General features: G+C 38.3%; 1 protein-coding gene across 5 annotated transcripts; it reads right to left on the bottom strand.

Moving 5' to 3' along the window:
- Window positions 1–1078: 1078 nt before the first annotated feature.
- LOC141520797 (uncharacterized) lies at window positions 1079–10593 on the bottom strand. Of its 5 annotated transcripts, none has more exons than XM_074232638.1 (4): window positions 10416–10593; window positions 8179–8328; window positions 5972–6073; window positions 1079–3751 (listed from the first exon to the last, which is right to left on the bottom strand). In XM_074232638.1, exon 4 carries the CDS (start codon window positions 3646–3648, stop codon window positions 2971–2973), a length of 678 nt encoding a protein of 225 aa, XP_074088739.1. In that variant the 5' UTR covers window positions 3649–3751; window positions 5972–6073; window positions 8179–8328; window positions 10416–10593; the 3' UTR covers window positions 1079–2970. The 5 variants fall into 5 exon arrangements, with proteins under 5 accessions (XP_074088739.1, XP_074088743.1, XP_074088741.1 ...); XM_074232642.1 differs by having other exon boundaries at window positions 1079–3896; XM_074232640.1 differs by lacking the exon at window positions 10416–10593 and adding an exon at window positions 9976–10126.
- Between the last annotated feature and the right edge of the window lie 14938 nt (window positions 10594–25531).

A 25531-nucleotide genomic window follows, 5' to 3' on the forward strand; every position in this document is an offset into this window, starting at 1 on the left:
CTTTGAAGGTCATGGCATCACGGAAACATCATGAGAATACTTTTTCTCAAAAATACTGAAACAAATGCTTATACTCATTGCTTGGGAGTCACATAAAGTTTGATAGGAAAAACAATCTCCAGGAAGATCTATGATCAAATATGATCACAGAATGTTAGATTTGTAATTGGGACTCTGAAAAGTAATCGAGTTCATTTGTTTTACAAATAAAATGACACTTTACCACATTGCATAAGAGGTAAATGGTAGAAACATAGTAGAAAGTGCATTAATTTAAAAACCCAGAGTCTGAATCTCAAATATGCCACTTACTGCTCATGTGGCCTTGGATAAGACATCTCATCTGTTTTCTCATCTGTAAAATGAGGGAGTTAGACTAGACGGCCTTAGATGCCTTATAGTGAAGGCTGACTTTGTCTTGACCTTAATTTTTATAAAAGGGGCTATTTACTAAACTTTAAGCAAGATGATGTCCAAGGTATGTTTTAGCTAAAACAATGATCTGTACTATACCATGCTGACCTTAGTGCTTTGGAGCTTTGTTTAGTTGTTTTACTCCCATTAGGCCTTTTCATTCCTATACCAACAGCAAAAACCGCATGATATTCACTTTTCAGAATAAATTTAAAACTTGTGCCATTCTTTATAAGGAATAGTTCTACTGAAATAACTGCACTATAGATCTCTGACTAGTTTCACTTTCTCCAGCAATCTACAAATATTATAGCTATATAATAAGAAATGGGTCATGCAGGGCAGTTTCTGATGCTAGTAGAGGACTATGGGGGGTGGGGGACAAGCAATTTTTCAAAACCTGAGAAAAGTACTCTGCATCTTAGAAAGTTTGTCTACAGTATATCTAAAACCTGTCAGTATGCCAAGTAACAATGCAGTGTGCACTATAAATGCTTGAAATTGAATAAAAGGACATAGTACCTAATGAGATATAGAAACTTCTAGATTTTTGTTTCCAAGTTTTGTTCTCCATTCATGTATTTAAGTTAATATAATTATTTTACTCTACTTAAAATTCCATTCCAATCTCATTTTGATGGAGTTAAGAGAACATGCCCAGAAATAAGATTGTGTACAACAGTACACACCCTAGATAAATTTGGAGAGTCCCTTCATCAGAATAGTGGAAGGGTCATGAATGCTGGCATCCCCAAAACTTTAAATCTATCAGTGGCACATACCTAAATAAAACTATATATACAATCTTGAAATAGAGAACTAGAGATTTCCTACTTTATCTTTTTAAAGGTACTTGGAATTCAAGTACAATGTAGACTTCCACTTACCCATCAAGTGAATGCAAGATGCAAGAGGTTGACTTTTATATTCAGTGAAATATGCCTTAGAATTCTCAAAAGAAATTTTTATAGCATTTCAATAGTGGCTCAGGAAAAGGCAACAAACTAGAACATGGAGATAGTTAACTTCATTTTTAGATGATTCAGAAAGATGAGGAGTTGGGAGAGAAGGGAACAATGACTACTGGATGGTGAATCAACTCAGTGGAAAAGGACTTAACTATAAACTTAAGTTAAAAAAAACACAAAGACTGGCATTGTACAAAATAGTTTTATTTCATATGGAGAACTGTCATTATTAGCACAGAAGGATATGAAAGGATTACAAAAGATAGAGAAAATTATGAGAATCTCGGCATCCAATAGGAACCAAAACCCTGAGCTTTAAAAGTTTGGCCAGGATGTCTGAAACATGACACTGTTCCCTCAGAAGGTTAGAAACAGGTTTTCCTGGACTTCTAAAATGTTAACTGTGATCTAGAAAGCAGGAAGGGGAGGGGAGGAACATTTCAAAGGAGGAGCCAAACTGCACACAAACTAAGTTAATGGCTTTTGCAGGCAAAAAAAACTTGCTTCAAGATCCAGGTTTCTAAAGTTCTCAAAGTTGAAGTCAAAAATCATATCTTTTTAATTAACAAGCATACAAGCTAATAATAGTTAATAGATCACATAAGAGCATAAGATATTTTGATATGCTATAATTTTTTTTTTACTTCAAGGAGCTCATGAGTTCAAATGGTTAGCTTAAAGTACATTATTGATGCCAAAACCATGTGTGCCAGTATATCTTCATTCTGTTCACAGGATATAGACTATAGTCACAACCCTGGTCTTGCAAATTCAAGATCATGGCCACACAGGAAGCAGAATAAATGCATCACCTCCCCTAGAAAAACTCATGATTTACTAATTTATAATTGCATTATCTTTGAATAAAAGGAAAAGCATGATTAGTTAGTAAAGCAATTTAAACACCCAAGTCCTAAGAATACTAATTCTCATTTCAGCTTTTTTTTTTTGCTGAAAATAGGAGAGCTCTTGAAGCTGATGAGAATTAGAGGGGTTCTATTATACTCTTGTATAAATAAATGATAAAAGAATAATAATGGAAAACTTTAATCCGACATGGATTAAATTGTTCTCCACCAATTAAAAATGAGCTTTAATCTATCTTTGTATCCATGATCAGGCTTTGTAATAAATCTTCTAAGTTTTAAGTCCTTGAAAAAATATCAAACACAACAGGAACAAAATCCATCCAATTGAAGTTAATCCATCAATTCTTTGAATGGAATTCACTTCCCTTCACTTCTACTTTATACAAAGCCAGATCAATTCTAAAACTCAATGACCACCTACTGACATTCGTGTACCCTTTTATTTCATCCTTAAAAGCACCACAGGGAAATTTATAGATGGGAAAGCCAGCAAATCAAAGGACATTGATAGAAGGAATCATAGTCTTTCACACTGATCAACAACTCACAATAAATCCAAGTGAAATTTAAATCATTTTCTCTGGAATGGAGGTAGGAAGGGGTGAAGTAAGAGAGATCTTGGAAAGGAGGTTGATGTCAAGGAGAGTAGGGGTGGGGACAAGAGTTGCAGTTTTTATTTTTATTTTTTCATTAAAGTAGGCCTGTGTGGTGTTTCTGGTTTAGCACAGCAAAGACACTGACTTCCTTCCTGTATGGATTCTCCAAGTTGATACTAAATGAGTTTTCCTTCTGGTATTTTTGCCACGGATTTTATGAGGTCTCTCTTCTCTATGCAGTTTCATATGTTGGCTAAGGTGAGAACTCTGGCTAAAGCACCTACCACATTCAATACACTGATAGGGTTTCTCTCCTGTGTGGGTTCTCTGATGTTGAATAAGATGGGAACTCTGACTGAAACATCTACCACATTCATCACACTGATAGGGCTTTTCTCCAGTATGAATTCTCTGATGTTGAATGAGATTTGAGCTCTGTTTAAATCCTTCCCCACACTCAGTACATTTATAGGGCTTTTCTCCAGTATGGACTCTTCGGTGCTGAATGAGGTTTGAGCTCTGAAAGAAGCTTTTGCCACAATCAGCACATTTATAGGATTTCTCTCCAGTGTGGATTTTTAAGTGCTGAAAAAGAGTTGAACTCTGACTGAAACTTTTCTCACATTGAGTACATTTATAGGGTTTCTCTTCCAAGCTGTTTCTAAATCTACTGAAACCTGTGTCATACTGGGAAGTCATTCCCCATCTCTTCCGTTGCTGTGCTGTCTTACACTGATTCTCAAAGGTTATTCCTTGGCCTGTGCTTCGGGAAATATTTCCTTTGGCTCTTCCTAACTGCATCCTGAAGAGTTTAAAAATAATCTTGCTGACTACTTTCTATTGTTTTTCTCTTTGATCCAATGCTGCTTCACTTTCTTTGTAGGAGAATAAATCCCATAATTTTCTAAAGAAAAAGAATATGCACATCTTAGTTAATTCCTTTGTCAGAAAGAGAGTTGGAAAAAAAAATCTGATAGTGAGTTTTCTTTAAGAATTCCATGGCATGGATCAATCCTATTTCAATGCCCAATCAGAACAACAAAACCTATCTGCAATGAAAGAAAAATATATTAGACATCAAAAATGCTAAGATAAATATATATAGATACATAGATATAGATATAGATATAGATATAGATATGGATATAGATATAGATATAAACATTTGTGAATTCTATACTCCCTGCCACTAGACAAAAATACTAAGAATTGAAATCTTACAGAGGAACACCATATCAAAATTCTAATTTCATTTGTAATTGTCTTTTTTTTTTATTCTGACAATATGGACACTTATAAATGAAGAAAATTGGGAAGGAAAATAAATCTGTCGATGGAATTGTTAACTGGTCCAAATATTCTAGAAAAGAATTTGAACTGTACTAAAAGTCACTAAGCTGATTCAACTCAAAAAGCGCAAAAAGTCACAGAAATGCCACTATGAGACCAAGACCCCAAAAGAAATCAAAGCCAGGGTGAAATAACTCATGTATAAAAATATTTTTAAGAGAGTTTGTTTGGTTTGAGAAAAGGATTTGAAAATAACTAAGTACCCACTCACTGGGAATTAGCTAAAGGAAATGTGGTATATTAATATAATTGACTATTATTTTGCCAAAAGAAATGCTAAATATAAAGAATTGAGAAACAAATGCAAATATAAAAAAAATGAGATTTAATTGGACTGATTTAGAGTGAACAGAACTAGGACAGTTTACACAATAACAAAAATAATATAAAGATGGCTTAGAAAAACATCAAGGGGACAGCTAGGTGGATAGAGCACTGATGATTTAGTCATAAGGATATGAAGTCAGGAGGTCTCAAATTCAGACTCAGGCACTATCTCTGTGATCTTGGGCAAGTCACTTAACCCCACTGCCTTAAATAAATGAAATTTTAAAAAAGGAAAACATCATGACACCCATCAGTGCAGTGACCAAATGAGGATACAAAAACACCAATAAAAAGGCAAGTATCCATTTCCTAATAAATGATGGCACAGAGATACACAATGTGACATATTTTAGTAAGGTGCAAATTATCTGGGATAAACTCATTATTTGTTTGGAGTTGGGAGAGAAAAGTGATGTGGTAGGAAGAAATATATATTTTTAAAAGTACAAACGAAATTTCTGAAGCACAAGAGGCAATCAAAAAGGGATAAAAAGCATGTGCTACAAATCATAAAAAATAAAAAAAACTTCAGAAATGCTGTTTCATATACGATCCTCTTTTTTGTTTTTCTTTACTCATTGTAATATTTGTATTAATGACCAAGATCATAAAAAATTATTTTACAAAAGGAAATAAGGAATAAAATTTAAATTACATTATGCCAAATAAATGGAATAGTAAAATGTAAAAACAAGAAAGAGGAAGATCTGTATTTTCTTGATGTGATTAAATTATTCTAAAAAAAAAATTAAATTCAAAATTTGAGCATTAAAGTATATTCAAAATTTGCCAGTGTTCATTCATGTAGTTACAAATAGGTATCCAATATTTATCCCTGACAGATTCTGACCTAGGTCTAGATTTCATCTTCACCTGGTAGAATGCATGTAACAAGTAACTGGATTAAAGGAGATCTCTGATGTTTCTATGTATACCCCAAAAAACCCAATCTTGTAAATCTAAATTAATAATTACATTAGAATACTTCACAAGAAGGGTTTAATGCTTAAATAAGTGTTCTATATCCTGGTAACATTTAGCAACCATTAGAAGTGAGTTTTGATTTTTTTTTTAATTTCTGGGTAAGAAAATAAAATAAATAATATATCAAAAAAACTGAAGTAATTCTTCTGGGGAGGAAAAAATATTCAAAAATTCTTTGCTCTTCAATGGAGTACTGGGTAGGAAAAAAGGTAATGGGAACAGTAATGGGAAGTAGGTGATGGTGAGGATAATGATGATGGTGGTGATATATCAAATTTACATATTACAAGCAGATCAAAGTTTGTAAAATATTGAGAATTCTCGAAATGTCAAGTCTTAAAATCCCTCAAAATATAAAATTTACAACTTTTATTTTACATTTTACAAAAAAGTCCTGATTTAGTTCAAAACAGTTGTCTTTATATACATTACTAATGGTGAGATTACATTAAATATTACTTACTTCATGTGGAATTGGTCTTCTTCCTGTTGTGTAAAATAATCTTCAATCAGGGTCCACACTATGAGCAGAGAACTATTCTGTGTCAGTCCAAATAAAAGAATCCTAGGAGAAGAAAATGAAATTATATATATATTACTTACTTCAGTTTCTTGATGCATTATTCCTAAAAAATGGACTCACCTATTATAAGTATCTTTTTAAAAACATGAAGGCTCTTGGTGGACATCTTCCCTCACATACACTGCCCCTTAGAATCCCTGGTCACCTTCAAAACTCACCTCAGCTCCTACTTCTTGAGAGTTTTTCCCAGTCTATCCAATTGTGAGTGCTTCTCTGTCTCAATCAAGTAGGTACTCATTTGTTTATTGAAATTTAGTGAGGGCTCCTCAAGGACAGGCTCTTATGCTGTCACTGTTAACTACAATCAATGCAAGACATCAAGCACTTAAAAACCTACTATGTGCTGGGTCCTGGAAATACAAAGATAGAGTAGGACAGATGATGATTTCAAATGTTTCCCGTCTTCTTGAAGAGATAGGAACTAATAGACACGGAATATAATAAAGCTAGATGTGATGAGGGAGAAATGCAGGCAAAGGTATCAAGGAAGCCTTCATCAAAAAAGTGCAAGAGTGAGTTCTGGACAATGTGAGTAGTCTATATAAATACATGGGGGAGGAGAAAGGAGTAAGATTATCCAGTGTTGAGAGTCATTGTAAGGGAAGTGTATAGCCTAGTAAGGAAATGCCTTGTGGAAAGCCCTCCAAGGTAAGGTTGAGGAATAAATACTTACTAAGATGCCATCATTTATTCCCTTTTTCACATGCTCCCCCATCACATTATTTCTTCTTGACCCCTCAATGAATCTAGCTTCTACTGCTGCTCTATCCATCAGCCCCTGATCCCAAATTTCAAGTTTAGGAATTGTCTGAGGCATTGAGAGATCAAGATGTAGCAGGAAAATTCTAGATACAGAGCTGTTCTTTGGGGGAAATTCAAACTCTATGACTTTTAGCCACACCCTTTGGGTTGGGAGAAAAGGCACAGTGAGGGTTGTATTAGCCACTCCTTGGGCACCAACCCTGTGATATGTGCATGGAAGAATGCCTGGAGCCAGAATGCTAAGTCCTTCTCTTTCTCTTCCTCTTTCCCTCCTTCCCTCCCTGTCTCTGTCTATCTCACGGGGTCTCTCTCTCCTTTTCTCTCCTGGACTCTTGCCTGGGTCTAAGCTGGGTTCATATATCCAGACCATGCTGCTGGAACAATATGGTCCCAACTCCATGCAACTGGATCTTTGTTACTCTAAATCTCTTTTTCCTTTTTTCTTTTCACTTGACTGGTCTTAACTTTATTACTTTCTCAAGAAACTACTATGCCCTTACAACTATCTCCTTTAAGATATTCACTACCTAACTACTCCCCTACAGGACCTAATTTGTGAACTTCTGTAGTATTTTGTGAAATTTGCATGAACCTGTGAAATTGGTAGCAACTTGCAAACTCTCCAGTAACCTACGAATTAAAGTCTATGCCTGTTCTTAACTCCCTGAGTCAGAGATTGGTTTTTCCTCAAAAAACAGACCCCCATAAATTGATATTTAAGCCTTTTCTCCCCAGTGCATTTCCTCCTGTCTTCAAAGGGATTTCCCCAATGTCATCCAGTTGAGATGGCAGAGGTAAAGCTTGAACCTGACTTTGAGGCTATCTCTCTGTCCTCCACATGGTTCTTCACTAGCAATGAGTAAATAAACCTAAAGAAATTCTGGACTGAATCATCCAATGACACTAGGTGATTCTCAGTTTCTTCTTCTACAATAGGACCATTCTTAACCTGAAGGAGGGGAGGACGTGAATTTGGAAGAGATAAAAAAATCCACATCTTTATTTTCTCTATCTTTAGTTCCTTGTAAAGTCCTCTACATTTTTTTATGCAATTAAAAAAATTATTGTGAGAAAGGCTCCAATGCCTCCCAAGGACACAAGAATGGGGAAGAGCTATAGTTCTTAAACACTAAGTTTGCCTCAAGTGCTACAAGTTGCCATATAAAGGCAAGAATAGTTAGCAGAGTACTCTAAGATAAGCAAACCTAGTCCACTCCCTCCACCCCCTTAAATATTACCTTCTTTCCTGGCAACAACATTGGGAGAATGGTGTCAGTCCAACATGTAGAGCTTTCCTTATCACAGAGGCATCAGAACAAGCTTACCTCAAATCCTAGAGCACTAACTTCACAGAGTGAAGATGAGAGAACCGAAGCACACTTTAGAACCATAAATCAATATTCCTTATCACTGCTCCAACCTCATCTGTCCCAGAAGGAAGCTCTTTCAAACCTTTTAAGTGGCCAGTGAAGACTCTGTTTAAATAGAATGGAGAAAAAAGCATGACTAAGGTCTAGAGCTAGATTCAAATCTAGTCTCAAGGCATGTAAAGGCTGCATGACTCCTGGACAAGTCACTTAACTGCCCTCTGCCTTAGATTTCCCAGCAGTAAAATAGGAATAGCTCTGGAGGAGAGACTGAGGCTGGTGACTTATCATAGCAACCCCTCATTCAAATCCAATTCATGTGCTTGTCATGGTACTACCACCCTGTCATGGCATCATGACACTTCATCACCCAGGATAATGATGTCTACCTCCCAGGTTTGTTGAGATCCTAAAGAAATAACATTTGCAAAGTAGAAAGTGAATTGCAAACTTTAAAGCCCTGTAAAAATGCTATTAGTTAATATTGATTTTATTGTTAATATTATTACTGTTACTCTTATTTCTATTACCTTTGTTACTGGTATTATTACTGCAAATATTTTCTGCTATTATTATTCCTATTTTAACCTAATATTGCTATTATTACTATTAAAATTATTGTCACTAATGTTAATAACGTTATTATCATTTTTATTATAATTGCTATTGTAGGGGTGGCTATAGCTATTACTATAAATGCTATTATAACTGCTACTGTAGGCGCAGTTAGGTGGCACAGTGGATAGAGCACCAGCCCTGGAGTCAGGAGGACCTAAGTTCAAATGTGACCTAAGACACTTAATAACTGCCTAGTTGTGTGGCCTTGGGCAAGCCCCTTAAAATTTTAAAAAGTAAAAAATATAATAAATATAACTGCTACTGTATCACTATTATTGTTGTCAATACTGCCATTGCTATTATTACCAGTGTGACTATAATTGCTATTGCATCACTATCACTGTTTTTGTTACTGCTGTCAGTCACCACTACTATCACTGTTACTAGCTATTACTAGTAGTGCTCAAACTGTCACTGGATCACTAATTGCTGGTATCACTATTACCACCGTGGCACCTGCTACTATTACTGCTATTCTAATTGCTGCTGTGCCATTATTCTCTTACTATTCTCATTCCTATTATTGCCATTGCTACTGTGTCACTATACTTATTCCTCTTACTGTTATCGCTACTGTTACCATGACTACTGTCAGACAGGTCACTGTGTCACTGTCACTAACATTACAACCGCCACTCTCACTGCCGCGGCGCCCCCGGCTCACTCTCACTGCTGTCACGTCCAGCGCTGCTACTGTGTCACTATACTTATTACTCTTACTGTTATCGCTACTGTTACCATGACTACTGTCAGACATGTCACTGTGTCACCGTCACTAACATTACAACTGCCACTCTCACTGCCGCGGCGCCCCCGGCTCACTCTCACTGCTGTCACGGCCAGAGCTGCTGCAGTGTCACTACACTTATTACCCTTACTGTTATCGCTACTGTTACCATGACTACTGTCAGACATGTCACTGTGTCACCGTCACTAACATTACAACCGCCACTCTCACTGCCGCGGCGCCCCCGGCTCACTCTCACTGCTGTCACGGCCAGAGCTGCTGCAGTGTCACTACACTTATTACCCTTACTGTTATCGCTACTGTTACCATGACTACTGTCAGACAGGTCACTGTGTCACCGTCACTAACATTCCAACCGCCACTCTCACTGCTGCGGCGCCCCGGCTCACTCTCGCCGCTGTCCGGGCCAGCGCTGCTGCAGCGTCACTACGGGTGCTGCCCCTCTTGGGGTCTCCCCGCCCGTTCCCCGGGCAGTCCTCCCGCGGTCACTGTTTTTCTTGCCCCGTTGCTCCGGGCGATACTGTTATTCAGGGCTCCGCTGGACATCAGCCCCCTTTCCCCCTTTTTTGGGGGGGTGGCACGGCACGTAAATGCCGGAACCTCTGTGCCACACCCCGCCCCCCCGCGGCCTTGGCAGGGTGTTTTCGGGCAGGGGAGGGCGCGCTGGGGGCGGGGCCCCCAGGCCCCCCATCTCTCGGGCTCCCCCGCCCCCAGGGCCGCGGGCCCAATTCGCGCGTGGCCCGCGGCCGTGGGTCGGGGCCGCCCAGCCGCCGGCAGCGGCCCCGAGAGGAGCCTGGCCCACGCGGGCCCGGGGAGGCCACGCACTTACCGCCCAGCAGCCGCGGCCTAGGGGGACGCGCCACGCCGCTCCCGCCGCCGGAAGTCCCGGAGAGGCGCGGCCACGCGACTTCCGCTGGGCGCCCTCTAGGACCCGGGAGGTTCGACTCGATGGTGTCCGGCCCGCTGAGCCGCCTGCTGGCGCTGGCCCGGCTCGTGGGCACGGGGGCGGGGCGCTGGAATCATGCCCCGGGGCCCCCCTTTCATTTGGGGCTGCCGACCCGCCTCCTAGGGGCGTAGTGAGGATCCGGTGAGGCCCGCGAGCCTAGCGGGGGAGCTGGAGGGCCTGGGAGGAGGCGGGACACTCACGGGCCTCCGGGGCCCTGCTGAGGGCACACCGCCCCCTTGGGTGGAGCGCAGGGGATTCTGGTCTTCCTTGGCGCCCTAACTGCAACTGCGCATGCTCCGCCTCAGCCGTCCGTGGAAGGGGCGGGGGAAGGAGGAGGGAGACACCTTCACCTTGACCTTGTTATTCCCTTCCAGCGATGCTCCATCCCTTTGTCGCTCCTTCCTTCCTCTGCTGAACCTCCAGAGCAAGAGTTCTTTACCTGGAATCCATAAACTTTTTTTTTCATCCATTGAGGACAGAATTTTAAAGTAAATGATTTGCCCTGGAGTCAGGAGTCCCTGAGTTCAAATTCAGCCTCAGACACTTAATAATGACCTAGTTGTGTGACCTTGGGCAAGCCACTTAACCCCATTGCCTTCAAAATTTAAAAAAAAAGTTAAAATAATTGATTTCCTTTGCATTTATTTCATGAATTCAAAATGTTATCTGAAGGAGTCCATACTCTTCACCATATTGCAAAAAGGGCTCATCCATGCCACAAAGAGGATTAAGATCTTTTCCTCTTATTGGAAGTTTCTGCACTCACTGAAACGCCACAGTCACCAATCAGCCCTTCTTTCTCAAAGAGGACCATAACATCAAGAAGATGACTTGCAAATGAATTGGATTTAGGGGAGGGGTGCTGTGCAAAGTCACCAACCTCAGTCTCTCCTCTGGAGTCATCTGGGTCTAGTGGCAAGATATACATCAGGATGATGGGAGATGGCACTGCCAGTCAATCACTAAACATTCAGTCCCTACTGGCGCCAGTAAGTAAGGAACAGGAGATATAAAGAAAGGCAAAAGACAGTTTCTGTCCTCGAGGTACCCACAGTCTAATGGGAAAGACAACTTGTAAACAACTTTGTACTTAAAAGATATGTTCAGTCCTTTTCAATTATGTCTGACTCATCATGATCCCACTTGGGACTTTCTTGAGCACTTTGCCATTTCCTTCTTCAGCTCATTTAACAATTAAGAGAACTGAGGCAAATTGAGTCAAGTGATTAGCCCTGGGTCACACAACTAGGAACTTTCTGATACACATGATATAAAGAGAATAAATAGAAAATAACCAAAATACTGTCTTAAACTGTAAAATCCAATGGCCTTTTGTTTAGAGCCCATTCTCCACACACACACACAAACACTGAGACTAGCTTCTCCTGGTTTTCCTCCTTCCTCTCTGACAATTTCCTCTCTACCTTCTTTATTTTTTCATCATCATCCATCTTCCAACTTCTAAGCTAAGCAAAGCCTTCCTCCTAGGCTCAGTCCTAGGTCCTCGTGTCTCATTTTGGGCCTCCTTTAGTGATTTAATTAGTTTCTCTATCTTTCTGAAAACTAAGCCCAAATACCACCTCCTCTATAAAGTGGTCCTCTTTTCTCATCTTGCCAAATGTCAGTGCTTTATCCCTCCTCAAATTAACTCATCACCATCTATATATAAATTCCTAGAGCATAGATTTGCAGCTGGAAGGAATCAGAGTGAATCTAGTCCAACCCCCTCATTTTACAAATGAGGAAACTGAAGTCTTTGTAAATTGTCCAAAGTGGTACAGCTAATAATTTTCAAAGTCAAAATTTTGAGTCCAAGTCCTGATTCTAAATCTAGTAGTCACTAACTCCATTGTACTAAGTTGTTTTTTTCTCCTACTTCCCTTCCCTTGTTTCTCTATTGCAAATAGTAGGTGCCTCATAAATGTTGATTGAAGCTGCCCTTTAATTATTCCAGATAAGAAAGTAATTGAGAACATTGTGTCTTTAGCACCAGAAATTTAAAAAGGGAGGAAGAAAGAGAAACTAAACATTCATTTAGAAGAATTTACTAAGTCAACACCATATGCCCATGCAATTTTGAGGGAGGAGACAGGAGAATGCTCATAAAATAGAGAAGACAAGAAACAGAGAACAGTAACATTAATCGGTACCTCCTTTAATAAATGTAAAAATGTAGCCTCAAAATTAAAACAACCTAATCACAAATGGAACATTTTCTTGGACCTCAGTTTCCTCATCTATAAAACAAGAGAATGAATTAGATGGAATCTATATTCCTTCTAGTTTTAAAATGACAAGTAATTCCTGTGTAGCATGAAGTTAAAAGGAAGTAAGGAATAATGGATGGAATACTTGGCCTAGATTTATAATCATGGACAAGTTGCTTCATAGTTCTTCCAATTTATCTCTCAAATAGAAATAAACATAGTACCTACTTAACAGGGTTATTTAAAGGGTTTAAATAATATGTGAAACATGCTTAACAGATGTTATATAAATGTGTTGCTATGAGTGAGGTTATAGGTGCCCTGCGTTTTAGCCCTGACTTTGCCAAATACTAGCAATATTAATATTTGCTTAATATTTGCAAGTCTAAGTAGCTTCATCTAAAAAAATTCCATCTTTAATGTCTTGTAAAGACCAAATGGGTATGGTAATAATTTTGAAAAATACAAAGCTTTGAATAACTTTCAAAAATTATGTGTACAAATGTAAGCTAAAATTATCATAATGCAAACATGTTTCTAAACTAGGGTAAAGATTCCTGGAACTCCCACAGCCCAAACCACTTCCAGCTAAATAGACAAGAAAATATCCTAAATATTGCACCGTAATCCATTGGAAATCAATTTTACCCCTAGGTAGTTAAGCATTCCATGGGGTAATTGACCCAGGGCTAGGGCAACCAGCTCTTAAGCATAGCATGCTTCCCTTGAGCTTTGGCAGTGATTTAGTCTAGGGTGGTGTTATTACTACCAAGAAAGCAAAGAATTGCTTCTTAATAAAAACTAATATGCTAAAATTGATCAAATCAGTGATTATTTTTTTACTTTAAAGGGGCATATATCACCTTTTCTCTATTATTACCTTGAACGACTGCAATAACATAATAAGAAGTATCCCCATCCCTACTAGGTCTTGCCTCTACTCCATTCTTTCTACTGCTGTGATATTAGTATCTTTTGAGCAAGAATATGGTCAGCTCACTTATCTCCTCAAAACCTTCAGTGTCTTCCTAGAACCTACTAGATCAATACCTACATTGGTCTCATTCTCAAGGCCTTCCACAAAATGGCACTATTCTAATTTTCTAACATTTTCTTGCTGCACTTCAAACATTCTATTGCCAGTTCAACTGTACACTATTCAGCATACCATGCTTCTCTTTTCTACTGTGGTTCCTGTCTTGCCAAGCAGCAAGTCTAGATCATTCCACCATCTCTGCCCTTTCTACACCAATTGGGGTCTTGGCAAACAATTATATTCTAAAAGAAGAGATAACATATATAAATATATATAGTAAAAATAGATAGGGAATCAATATAAAAAATATACAAAATAATTAAAACCAAAATAGTTGAGGGCAGAAGCTGTTGAGTGATCATGAAGCAGTTCATACAGAAGAAATCTTTAAAAAGAGAGGGCCTCTTTGAGGAAGAGGAGTAGAAAATAAAGTACATTCCAGAACTGAAGGATGTGCTAGTCACCGAGTAGAAGATGGAGTGTCATCTGAATTCCAGATAAATTAAGTGACTTAGTCAAGATCATCTAAGTTGTATCTGAGCTAGAATTCATATTCATGACCTCTGACTCAAAATTCATGGTCTTTCCATTGTACAACTATGACAATTGACACATTTACGAGGACTCTGGATGTTTTGGCTACTTTGGTGCTAATTCTTTATGATCAAATTATGAAGTTTTACCATAAAAAAAGTAATGTGATATTTTGGCAAGAGCAAGTCAGGATATAAGTGAATTCAAATTTTATCTCTTATCCTTATTGCCTATATGACCATGGTCAAAACACTTAACCTCTCTGAATTTCCTTCCCAAAAAATGGAAATAATAAATAGTTATAGTGCCTAGCTCAGACAGTGGCTATGAAAATGAAATGAAATAAAATAATGTTTTGTAAGGTGCTTTTGAATCCTTACTGTGCTATATAAAGCTCAGCGATTATTGCTACTTGCTGGAGCAACAAGCACTGGGAATGGAAGTCCTAAGGAAGGGGCCTTTAACAGAAGGACAATGTCACTTTCTTATAGTCTATTTATTCTTTCAACAGTTTAAAAAAAGAAGAAAAAAAAAGATAAGAAGCACCTCTGAACGTGAAAAGTGCTGCATAAGCAGTGAGAAGTGTTGTTATTTTGGTCTTGGGGGCTTTGTTTAAGAGGAAATGATTAAGAGATGAAGCCAGGCTTATGTGACCTCTCACATGTCTCCTGTACAAGCCTCTGACCCTTTTGCAATAAGAGCTTTTTTATTGTGTGAATCAAACCTCCCAGGACACACAATGTATTCTGTTCACCAAAGGCCCCAGGCCTTACTTTCTGTTTCCTTTGACTTCTCTGGGAAAGGAAGCCCTTGACATTCCCAGCCCTAAGTCTGGTAGAGCCCTGCCTTAAAACTGCCTACTAGCAAAGTCACTTGTTATAATCATAACAATAGCTCCTATTCACATAGAAATTGTATGCAATAGTATATGGATTATTTTCCCTGTGGAGACAATATCATGATTATTGTCTATGAAGACAATATCCCTCAGTTTTTTAAAATGTTGGTTATATAGCATATTAAGGTTTTAAAAGAACTTGGAACTCATTAGCTCATGTGTTGAGGTTTAGAAATGACAATAGATTTGCTCAAGATCACAAATTCAGATAGGTGACCTTAAATTCTAATGTTAGAATCAAAAATCAAATCCAGATCTTATGAGGCCACGTCCTTTTTCCTTTTCAGCACACTATACTGAAATGGTATTGGAACTTACACTAAGAGCCTGGATGGAATAGTGAGTAATGAGGTAGGAGGGAGTGATGAGACCATGAGTTCAACCCCTTCATTTTACAGATGGGGGAACTGAGACAGAGAAATTGAGTGATTTGCCTTTGCTCACATTGCTATTCAGTGTCTGAGGAAAGTTTTAGACATTCCTTGTGACACAAAATATGTGATATCTAAATATAGGTTCTTGTGCACATCTGACTGTTTACATGTCTTTAGGACTTTTTGGTCAAGGCAAAACAGCCTGTCCAATAAAAAATGAAAGGTGGAGGTTGAGCTACAATCCATCTGGTAAGGTTGTATAATGCTTCTTGCTACAGCTGCTTGGATATTTTCATCTAGCACATGAGTAAAATATTTTTGCCACGTGAAACATGTGCATGTGTGCCTGTGTGTGTGTGTGTGTGTGTGTGTGTGTGTGTGTGTGTGTGTGCACCCACACATGCACGCACTTTAGAGGGTCCACAGGAGAATTCCAGGAAGTTTTCTGGCATTGTGTCACTTACTGAGCTCGGGAATGGGAGGCAGGAAATCTGGGTTCAAATCCTAGCTCTGTCATTTAACTGATGTTTAGCAAATCACTTAACCTCTCAGCCTCAGTTTCCTCATCTTATATTCTCAAGTCATTTTAAGGAAAGTGTTTTATAAAAATGAACACATATAAATATGATTAATAATTATTATTCCTTTTGAATTCCATTGTATTTGACTTTTCATAATTCAATTATATGCTGACTTTAGATGGATTGTTCTTACGTTTGTCCTTCATTCTTGAAAAAGACCATGACAGCAGGTAGGTGATGTCATGACATGCATATGAATTGGATTTGAGTGAGGAGGTTTTGTGCTAAGTCATCGGCCTCGCTTTCTCCTCTGGAACCATGTAGATCCAGTAGCCAGATATGAATCAAAATGACTGGAGATGGCCCTAGAGGAGATCAGATAGATTGTTCAATAATCAGTTTGATTCATGTTGTAGGACTGTTTGCCCCTTAGCTGTTAATGATTCTACCATAATAATCATAATGGTGATGAAGCAAGGATCTCTTGGGGATAGAGAACAAAAATTAAGAACCTACTATCTCCTAGATACTGTGTTAAGCTAGGTGGTACAGTGAATTGGACTCTGAGTTCAAATCCAGTTTCAGACACTAGATGTGTGACTTTGAGCCAGTCATCTAACCTCAGTTTGCTTCAGTTTCCACATCTGTAAAATGGAGGGGAGGGAAAGATGGGGAAAATGAATGGCATCTATCTCAGAGTTTTTGTGAAGATCTATTGAAAAAATCATTGTCAAGTGCTTTACATAGTCCTTGTCACAGAGGAAGCACTATGTAAATATTAGCAACAGTGGGCAGTTAGGTGGTGCAGTGGAAAGAGCACTAGCCTTAGATTTAGGAGGACCTGAGTTCAAATCTGACCTCAGACACTTGATACTTAATAGCTGTGTGACCTTTGGCAAGTCACTTAACTTTGCTTCACATCCAGTGCCTTCTGCAATTGTCCTAGTTCATATCTGGCCACTGGATCCAGATGGCTCCAGAGGAGAAAGTGAGGCTGGTGACTGAGCAGAGCAGCCCTTCACTCATATCCAATTCACTTGCTGTCATGACTCTTAAGTACTCGGTGATGTCATGTTCTTCAGGAATGAAGGAGAAACTTCAGCAACACCATTTGCATCTCAAGCTGTTCAGTTGAAAGTTCACTTTGCATATACTTAGTAACTAAATATGTTTTTCCCCTTTAAATGTGAGCAAATCCATCCTTCAGATGGCTACTTTGGTGAATTTGGAAAAGTTTGATTTCATTTAGGCTAATTTCTGGTCTATTTATTGAAGATCAGCCTCCACCAGCAGTCACATATTCCTTTTGTTGATTTGAAGAAAGTCAACCTCGCCTACTTTTGTGGAAAGACTCAATAAGCTCAAACTGGGGCTGCTGCCATGGCCCCAGAGTATAGCACCATAAGAGAGGCCCTAACCTAAGTGTATGAAGAGAAGAAGGGGTTGAGGGTGGGGTGAGAGGAAAAGAAAGAAGGAATAGGCACTAAACAGTCCTAGGAACTGTGTTAAGCATTTTATAAATAATATTGCCTTTGATCTGCATTACATTCCTTAAGAAGCAGTGGATATTATTATTGCCATTTTACAATTGACAAAACTGAGGCAAATAAGCTGATTGACTTGCCCAGCATTACACAACTAGTAAATGCCTAAGTCCACATTTAATTTCCTGATTGCAGGCCTACCATTCTATTCATTTCACTAACTAGCTGCTTCTGGTAGATAGATAGGTAGGTAGGTAGGTAGATAGATAGATAGATAGATAGATAGATAGATAGATAGATAGATGGATAGATAGATAATTGATAGATAAACAGATAAATGATAGATGATTAATAGACAGGCAGATAGACAGGTAGCTGATAGAGAGTGGAGAGAGAGAGATTAATAATCAGATCAGTAGATAAATAGTCAGGTAGATGATAGATAGATAGATAGATAGATAGATAGATAGATAGATAGAGAAAGAAATGATTAATAGAAAGGCAGATAGACAAGTGGCAGAGAGAGAGAGAGAGAGAGAGACAGAGACAGAGACAGAGACAGAGAGACAGCGAGACAGAGAGAGACAGGGAGACTAGAGACTGACTTCTCTGCCTTCTGGTTTCCCTGGTTTCAAGACCTAAATAGAATTTCATCTTTCAGAGAAAGCCTTTCCCAATCTCTTTCAATTCTAGTGCTTTTTATTAATTTTTTTATATAACATATTTGTTTACTTGTTGTTAAATTGTAAACTTCTTGAGGGCAGAGATTGTCATGCTTCTTTTTGGGTCTCCAGCATGATTCCTGGAACACAATGGGGAGAAGGCAGAAATGGTGGTCTCAGTAGAGAAGTTATGGAGTAGCTGAAGATGCCAAAAGGAGGTGGGAATAGAGATGTTAACACATATTTTTATTCTCTCTTTCATATGAATCTGTTTCCCCAATCCTTCCTCTTTAAGAATTGGCTTATTTTCTGGCTTGGCATTTATTTTCTTTTTTTTTTTATTTCTTTTTTCAAGGCAATGGGGTTAAGTGGCTTGCCCAAGGACACATAGCTAGGTAATTATTAAGTGTCTGAGGCCAGATTTGAACTCAAGTACTCCTGACTCCAAGGCTGGTGCTCTATCCATTGTGCAACCTAGCTGCCCCAGCATTTATTTTCAAAGAAGCTATTTTTCTTAAGATAAGTGGGTGGAGTAGAAAAGAAAATATAGCCAGGAGAAAGGCTGTATAGTTGGTGACATACTTGGAGAAAGATTGGTATATTCTATTACCACTAGGAGAGATTCTTTGACATAAAATTGGAATTTCCAAACAACAAAAGATATCTGTCTATAAATATAATTATATTTACATGTACAAATGTATGTGTGTGTATATATATATATATATTTATGTAAAATAACTTTCTTGAAGCAGAGAGAACACATACAATTATTTCAATCCCTAGATCCAATGAACCTGAAATGCTTGTTGAGGGAAAAATTTGAAGATGAACTTGAGTAATCTTCTGAGGAAAGTTCATATCCAAATTCCCCTTTTTCCTTCCCGTAGTGAGTTGGAACAGTAAACTATTGCCATAAGGGACAGAGTTAAAGGCATTGACTAGAAGGAAAGTCATGCTTAAGGGGAGGAACTATGAAAGCATACTTGTGGTTATATGAGGTAGTCATCATACTTAGAAATATCATTTGTAGTTCGAAGGTAGTGCATGAGAAAGTTTGCTATACTCCCAAAAAATGTGTTGGATCCAGACTTATACTTTCATTCTAGATAAGTTTTTAGTATTACTGAAAGTATTACATCTCCATGCATCATCAGTTATTCTTCAGAGATGGTAATTTCATACACAGAACCAGCAGTCTCTAAGGACTCTGCTTAATAGGGTTTTACCGTTTCTAGTTGGGGATTTCCCATATGTCATGGTGTGAAATTTTGGGATGTCAAGTTTACAAAGAAGAACTTCCTGTCTAAATTAGGGTTTTATCTAATAAGTCAAGCTAAGGTCTTACTTATCCAATAAGACTGAATCATTCTAAATCTCACAAATTAAGGAGGCAACTTATAACATCAGTGATGACCAAAAAATGCACTGATATCACCAAAATACAGGAATTAAATATCTTGTGGGTCAGTTTAGGACCTCCTCCGGTTAAAGAAGATCAGCGGTTTTGAAGTTAAAGTAAGTATTTGCTGTAGCCAAATCATTCTGCCTCTCAAGAACGTCAGTCAGTCAGTCAATAAATAAAGAAATAAATTATCTAAATTTAAAAATGATAAAGAAAATGGTAATAATGTAGACTATGCTTCAAACTGTGCCCAGATTACATTTTTCTTTTGTTCTGGGGAACTGGCTGTTAAACATTTATTAGCATACTCTTGTTCAAAAGGGTCCTTAGAGATCATCCTGTTTGGTGGCTCTTATTTTTTTGTTCTCAGGACCCTTTTGTTTATGCAAACTATATGTATTGATAATTAGTGTATTAGAAATTAAGATTATGAAAATAGTTTTGACCTCACAAATCACCTGAAAGGGTCAGAGAGACCTCTAGAGGTCTGTGGATTACTCTTTGAGGACCACTGATCTAGTTCATCCCTCTGTTCCATAGATGAGCAACCTGGGTAATGGAAATGTTATATGACCTTTCCCAAGATGAGATACTCTGAAATTAAGAGCCAAGATTCAGTCCTAGATTCCTTTCACTCAGTATCTGGGACTCTTTCAAGTTTACTGGTTTCCACTTACATCTGAAGTTATGAAGATAATAGGCTGTACAAGAAGTAAGTGTGCTTTGAGAAAAGAAATTCATCAAAGTAAAACCTAAGACCATTGCCATCATCTGACATCAACATTGATTTTGAACATTCACATGTCTAGAAAACACTAAAATTGTTCTTGCGTGCTCAGATAACCAATGACGATGACTTTGGAACACTGTCAAGAGTCCCCACTGGTGGTTGTAACTTCACAATAGTAGGCAGCTCTAGTTGTGGAGTATCAGTAATATTTCTCCCACAATGTTATCTAGCAAAGGCCTTTTAATGAGGCCATTGTGTTCATCTTTCAGAATTTCAAAGGTTGGCCTACTGTTAGTAATCAGCTGACTCACATCTTCCTTAAGAGGGATACAAACTCAAAACAAACTAATGTGCTTTTAGTCTGTGCTCATAAAAACAATTTGTCCAGAACAGTGGAGGTAACAGGCAATGAGCTTTTGCCAACAGTCAGCAAAATACAGGAAGTGTACTGTGCTCTATTGGACATTGGACTCAATGAACTCTGCCGTCATCAGTCCATATCGGGAATATTGTATTCCCAGTATTTAAGAATATCCGAATTGGAAGTGTCTCAGAGACCATCTGGTCCAAACTATACACAGAAATCTCTTCCAAAGTAAAGTTTCAATATAGTCATTCAGGCTTACTGGAAGAAGGTATCTGTTTTCTCTTGAATCAATTCATACAACTTTCAGGTAACATTGATCATAAGGAAATTATTTCCTTTCCTCAAAATTAAATTTGTTTATAACCTCTACACATTTTTTTTATACTTTTGGATGCTACATTTTAGGAAGCAATATTTTAAATCTATGCAACAAACTAGGGATTCTTACCTGGGAGAATTGGCAGCATAGATTTAGAGCTATACTTTCTAGATACTCTAATCTAATCCCCTCATCTTAAAGATAAGGAAATAGTTTCAGAGAAGTACAAGGATTTGGTTGCACCTATTTTGTTCTTTTTGAATTACTCTAATTCATTATGAGGGAATTTTAAACTTTCTTACTGAAGTCATTCCAGACAATCCTGCACTAGAAAGACTCACTTCCATCCTGGTTAATAACCCACCCCCAGCCCCTGCCTCTTGCTTAGGCTGCTTGGCTTGGATGACATGGGAGTCAGGACCTCCATTCTTCCTATAAGATGGCAAGATGGCATGCAACCAGGTATAACCATCTGCCCTGACATCTCTTAATATCCTCAGGTCTTATCACCTGTCTTGCAGTTTCCTAGCATTATTAGTTCATCTATTTAGACAGTCTGGATTTCTGGGCCTTGCCCTGCTGAATTGTTGGTCTTCTCAGTTTCTTCACCTGTTCTATTGCTAAACTTTCTTTTATATTTTTCCACTAATTAAAGTTGAGTTTCTTGAGAACAGGGACTGTCCCAATTTTTTACCCTATTTTTAGCCCTAGCACTTAATAATGAACTTGGTACATAGTTTCTTGTTCTTAATTTGAAACAAATTGCAATGTGTCCAACTGTGACTGATGAGACCAGTATGAGCCCAGACTGTTCTACCATAGGTTAAGCACAAATAGTCCATATGAACACCAGGGGTGGTGAAGTTGAGATCTTCCCTATCAGACATCCAAGGAGGACAAGGATGTCCAGGGAGAAGGAACTTCTAGAGCACACTGAAATGAAGCACGATTGATCAAGACCTGTTCTAGGGCAAGGAGTGCTGGGGAACATTCCTAGTAAACATGTTTTGGCATCCACACCTGGGGACTTGGCCTGTCCCTGGGTGTTTATCACAAGACACCTGGAGAAAGTTATTGTATTCAGGATCTGAGGATATTTTGATTGAAACTCCCTGGATCACTGAGTTCAGTCTTATAAACCCTTGGACCTATGCCACTTTTGTGTGAGCACTAGAGGTTTTACTTGGAAAAATGGACTTTGGAAGTCCATTCCTTCAGAGAGGATGCTCTGCTGAAGGGATATTCCCAAATGAGACCCCTGGAGGCTCTGTCATGACATCTAGGGACTTCCCCAGCCAGATTTCCAGGTGTGTTGGAGCCTCCTCAATTGGGTAACTATTCTCTTCTTTTATCTTTTGTCTTTCCTTCCTTTTATCTATGATGATATTTTCCTTCATATATGCATATATGTAATTGTATATCTTTTGGGTAGTAAGTATAGTAATTATTAAATTCTCATTTGAATACTTAAGAGAGAGAGTGTGTATCATTGTGGGACAGATTTGAGATGACCAGATTAAAAGTATGTACTTTTAATTTGTCTGCACATAACCCTTTCTGCTATAGGTGGGTACTCTAAACTTACCTATGTCATATTTCCTTTAAGCTGTTTCAATTCTGCCTTCCTCTTAGAGCACAACAGCCTCATTGATGAGGACATGCCATGGTAGATGGTCCTGTCTTCCATGATGTATAATCAATTCTAAAGTTCTTTTGTTTTAGTTTTTTTTCAAGGCAATGGGGTTAAGTGATTTGCCCAGGATCATACAACTAGGTAATTATTAAGTGTCTGAGGTCGGATTTGAACTCAGATCTTCCTGACTCCAGGGCCAGTGCTCTATCCACTGCTCCAGCTAGCTGCCCCTCACTGTGCCACCTAGCTGCCCCCAAAGTTCTTAAGAGAGACCTTCCAGGGTGCACCAGTATCACTTCTTCTGACCCTCTTAGGAGCACTTGCCTTATGTGAGTTCTCCATTAAATAGCCTTTTTGGCAAGCCTGTATCTGGCATTCCAAAACATGACCAGTCCATTGTAAAGTTGGTAAAGTTGGAAGCTGGGCAGTTTAGCTTGAGAAAAGACCAGTGTCTGGAATCTTCTCCTGCCAAGTGATCTTCAGAATCTTCCTAAGATGATTTAAATGGAAACGATTCAGTTTCCTGACATGGCACTGGTTGACTGTTGAGGTTTCACAGGTATATAGGAATAAGATGAGTACAAATGCTTAGTTGACTTTTAGTTTGGTAGTTAGTCTAATACCTCTTCTCTCCCACACTTTGTTTCAGAACCTTCCAAATTACTCTGTCAAACTCATTGTCAATATGTACCTCCCTAAAAAGGACACTGCCAAGGTAAGTGAACTTTAAGGTACTCAAAACTTCTCCATTTGCTGTCACTGATGGTTCCACATATGGATGGTGTTGTACTAACTGATGGAACACCTGAGTTTTCTTGGTATTAATTGTTAAACTAAAATGAGCACAAGCAGCAGAGAATCGATGTATCCTTTGTTGCATCTTAGCTTCATAGGCTGAATTGAGGGCACCATCATCTGCAAACAGAAGGTATTGTGCCAATACTCCCTCCACTTTAGTCTTGGTGTGTTGTCTTTGCAAGTTGAAAAATTTTCCATCAGTGTGTTAGCTGACCTTGAAGCTGTGTTCATCTTCAGTGAAGGCATTTGATAATAAGGCTGGAAACATCATGCTAAAAAGTCTGGGAGCAAGGACACATCTTTGTTTCACTCCACTGGTGTCTGGCAAGTCTCAAGACCATCATCCACTATCCAGAACTTGGGTAAGCATGTCGTCATGAAGCTGATGTACAATACTAATTAACTTCTCCAAGGAACCAGGTTTTGACATAATTTTCCATATACCCTCACAACCGACAGTGTCAAAGGCCTTGCTCAGATCTACAAAATGCTGTATACAGACTTCTGATCCTGGCATTTCTTTGGAATTGTGGGACAGCAACCACCATATCAAGGTTCCTCTACCCTTTTGGAAGCCACAGTGGCTCTCAGGGAAGTAACCGTCTTCCAGGTGAAGGATGGAGGAGGATTCTGGCAAGAATCTTACCAGCAATGACTAAAAGAAAAAACCCTGTGATTGTCACAGGACAACCTATTCCCTTTACCTTTATAGAGATGTTACCATAGAGGTATCTTTGAATTCTTGGTGGTAACCTCTTCATGCCATATAATCTGGAAAATTTCAGTGAACTTTTGGTATATACTAAGCACTTAATAAATGCTTATTCACTCATATTGATAATAGCACATGTTTCTAATGTTATAAAGTGTTTTCAGTAACTGAGTATTGAAAGAACTTAATTCTTTAAAAATAAAGTCTAGTTGTGGAGGATTGCTACTGCATTAGTTAGAACATTACTTAACAAAAACATTACTCTATATGGTGATTGTTTGTGAATGTAATGTCCCTGTTCTAGACTAAGAATTCCAACAAGATGAGGACTGTCTTATCCAAACTTTGTGTCTCCTTCAGCACCTCGACATTCAAAAGGTCCTTAATAACTATCTGTTGAAAAACAAAATAAAACAAAGAAAAACCCACAGAATCTGAATGAATGCTATGTTCACCTTCTAAAAATTTCACTTGTGTTTTTCTTTCCTATTTCACAGTTTGCTTTCTTTTCCCTTAATCCTAATTAATGACTAATTTGTAAAAATGTTAAACATAAATGTATATGTACCATGTTGACCAGACTGTTTGCCACTGAGGGAAGGAAGGTGGGAAGGGACGGTGGAAGGAAATTATATGACTTTATGTGGATGAATGTTGAAAAATCTTCATAACATGTACTTGGGAAAATAAAATAAAATATCAATTGGCAAAAAATGAATATCTGTTGAATTGTGACATCATCTATACACAGTTGATCTGCCTTTGTGATCATTTTGCCAGTACTACTGTTGTATGAGGAAAGGGTAAGCTATTTTTCTAGTACCTGGGACCATGGAATGAAAATGCTGTAACTATTAAAACACCTTAGAAATGTGAATAAATAATATTGTGGATATTTACAAACAGATGAAATTCTCTTTAGGAAACAAAAAAAGTATGGTATTGGGCAAAAAATGCTAGACTTAAGGTCGGAAAGATCTAATTTGAAATCTGTCCTCCAGTTCTTACTGATGTAGGATACTTGATAAATCACTGAAGTTCTCCAGGTCTCAGTTTCATCTATAAAGTGAAGACAATATTAACAACTTAATCACCTATCCTTTTAATAGCTTCAAGTTGCACTAAAACTTTTGGGACATGCTGAAAAAAAAGATCTATATTACAATTAACTATTTCATTCTACTAGACTGCAACTCCCTAAGGGCAGGAACTTTCACTCATCCAAACTCTATTTTATCCAGGGCTTATCATGGTTTTTTGAGGGGTTTTTTTTGGTATAAAGTAGGAACCAGAATTTAGCTTGACACATTGACCTATAG

This window comes from Macrotis lagotis, chromosome 4, assembly GCF_037893015.1.
Source record: "Macrotis lagotis isolate mMagLag1 chromosome 4, bilby.v1.9.chrom.fasta, whole genome shotgun sequence".
Classification (NCBI taxonomy): domain Eukaryota; kingdom Metazoa; phylum Chordata; class Mammalia; order Peramelemorphia; family Peramelidae; genus Macrotis; species Macrotis lagotis.

What these genes read in the sequence shown, in the direction of transcription:
- LOC141520797 (XM_074232638.1), bottom strand. Translation starts at nt 3,648, where the DNA reads ATGCAGTTAGGAAGAGCCAAAGGAAATATTTCCCGAAGCACAGGCCAA.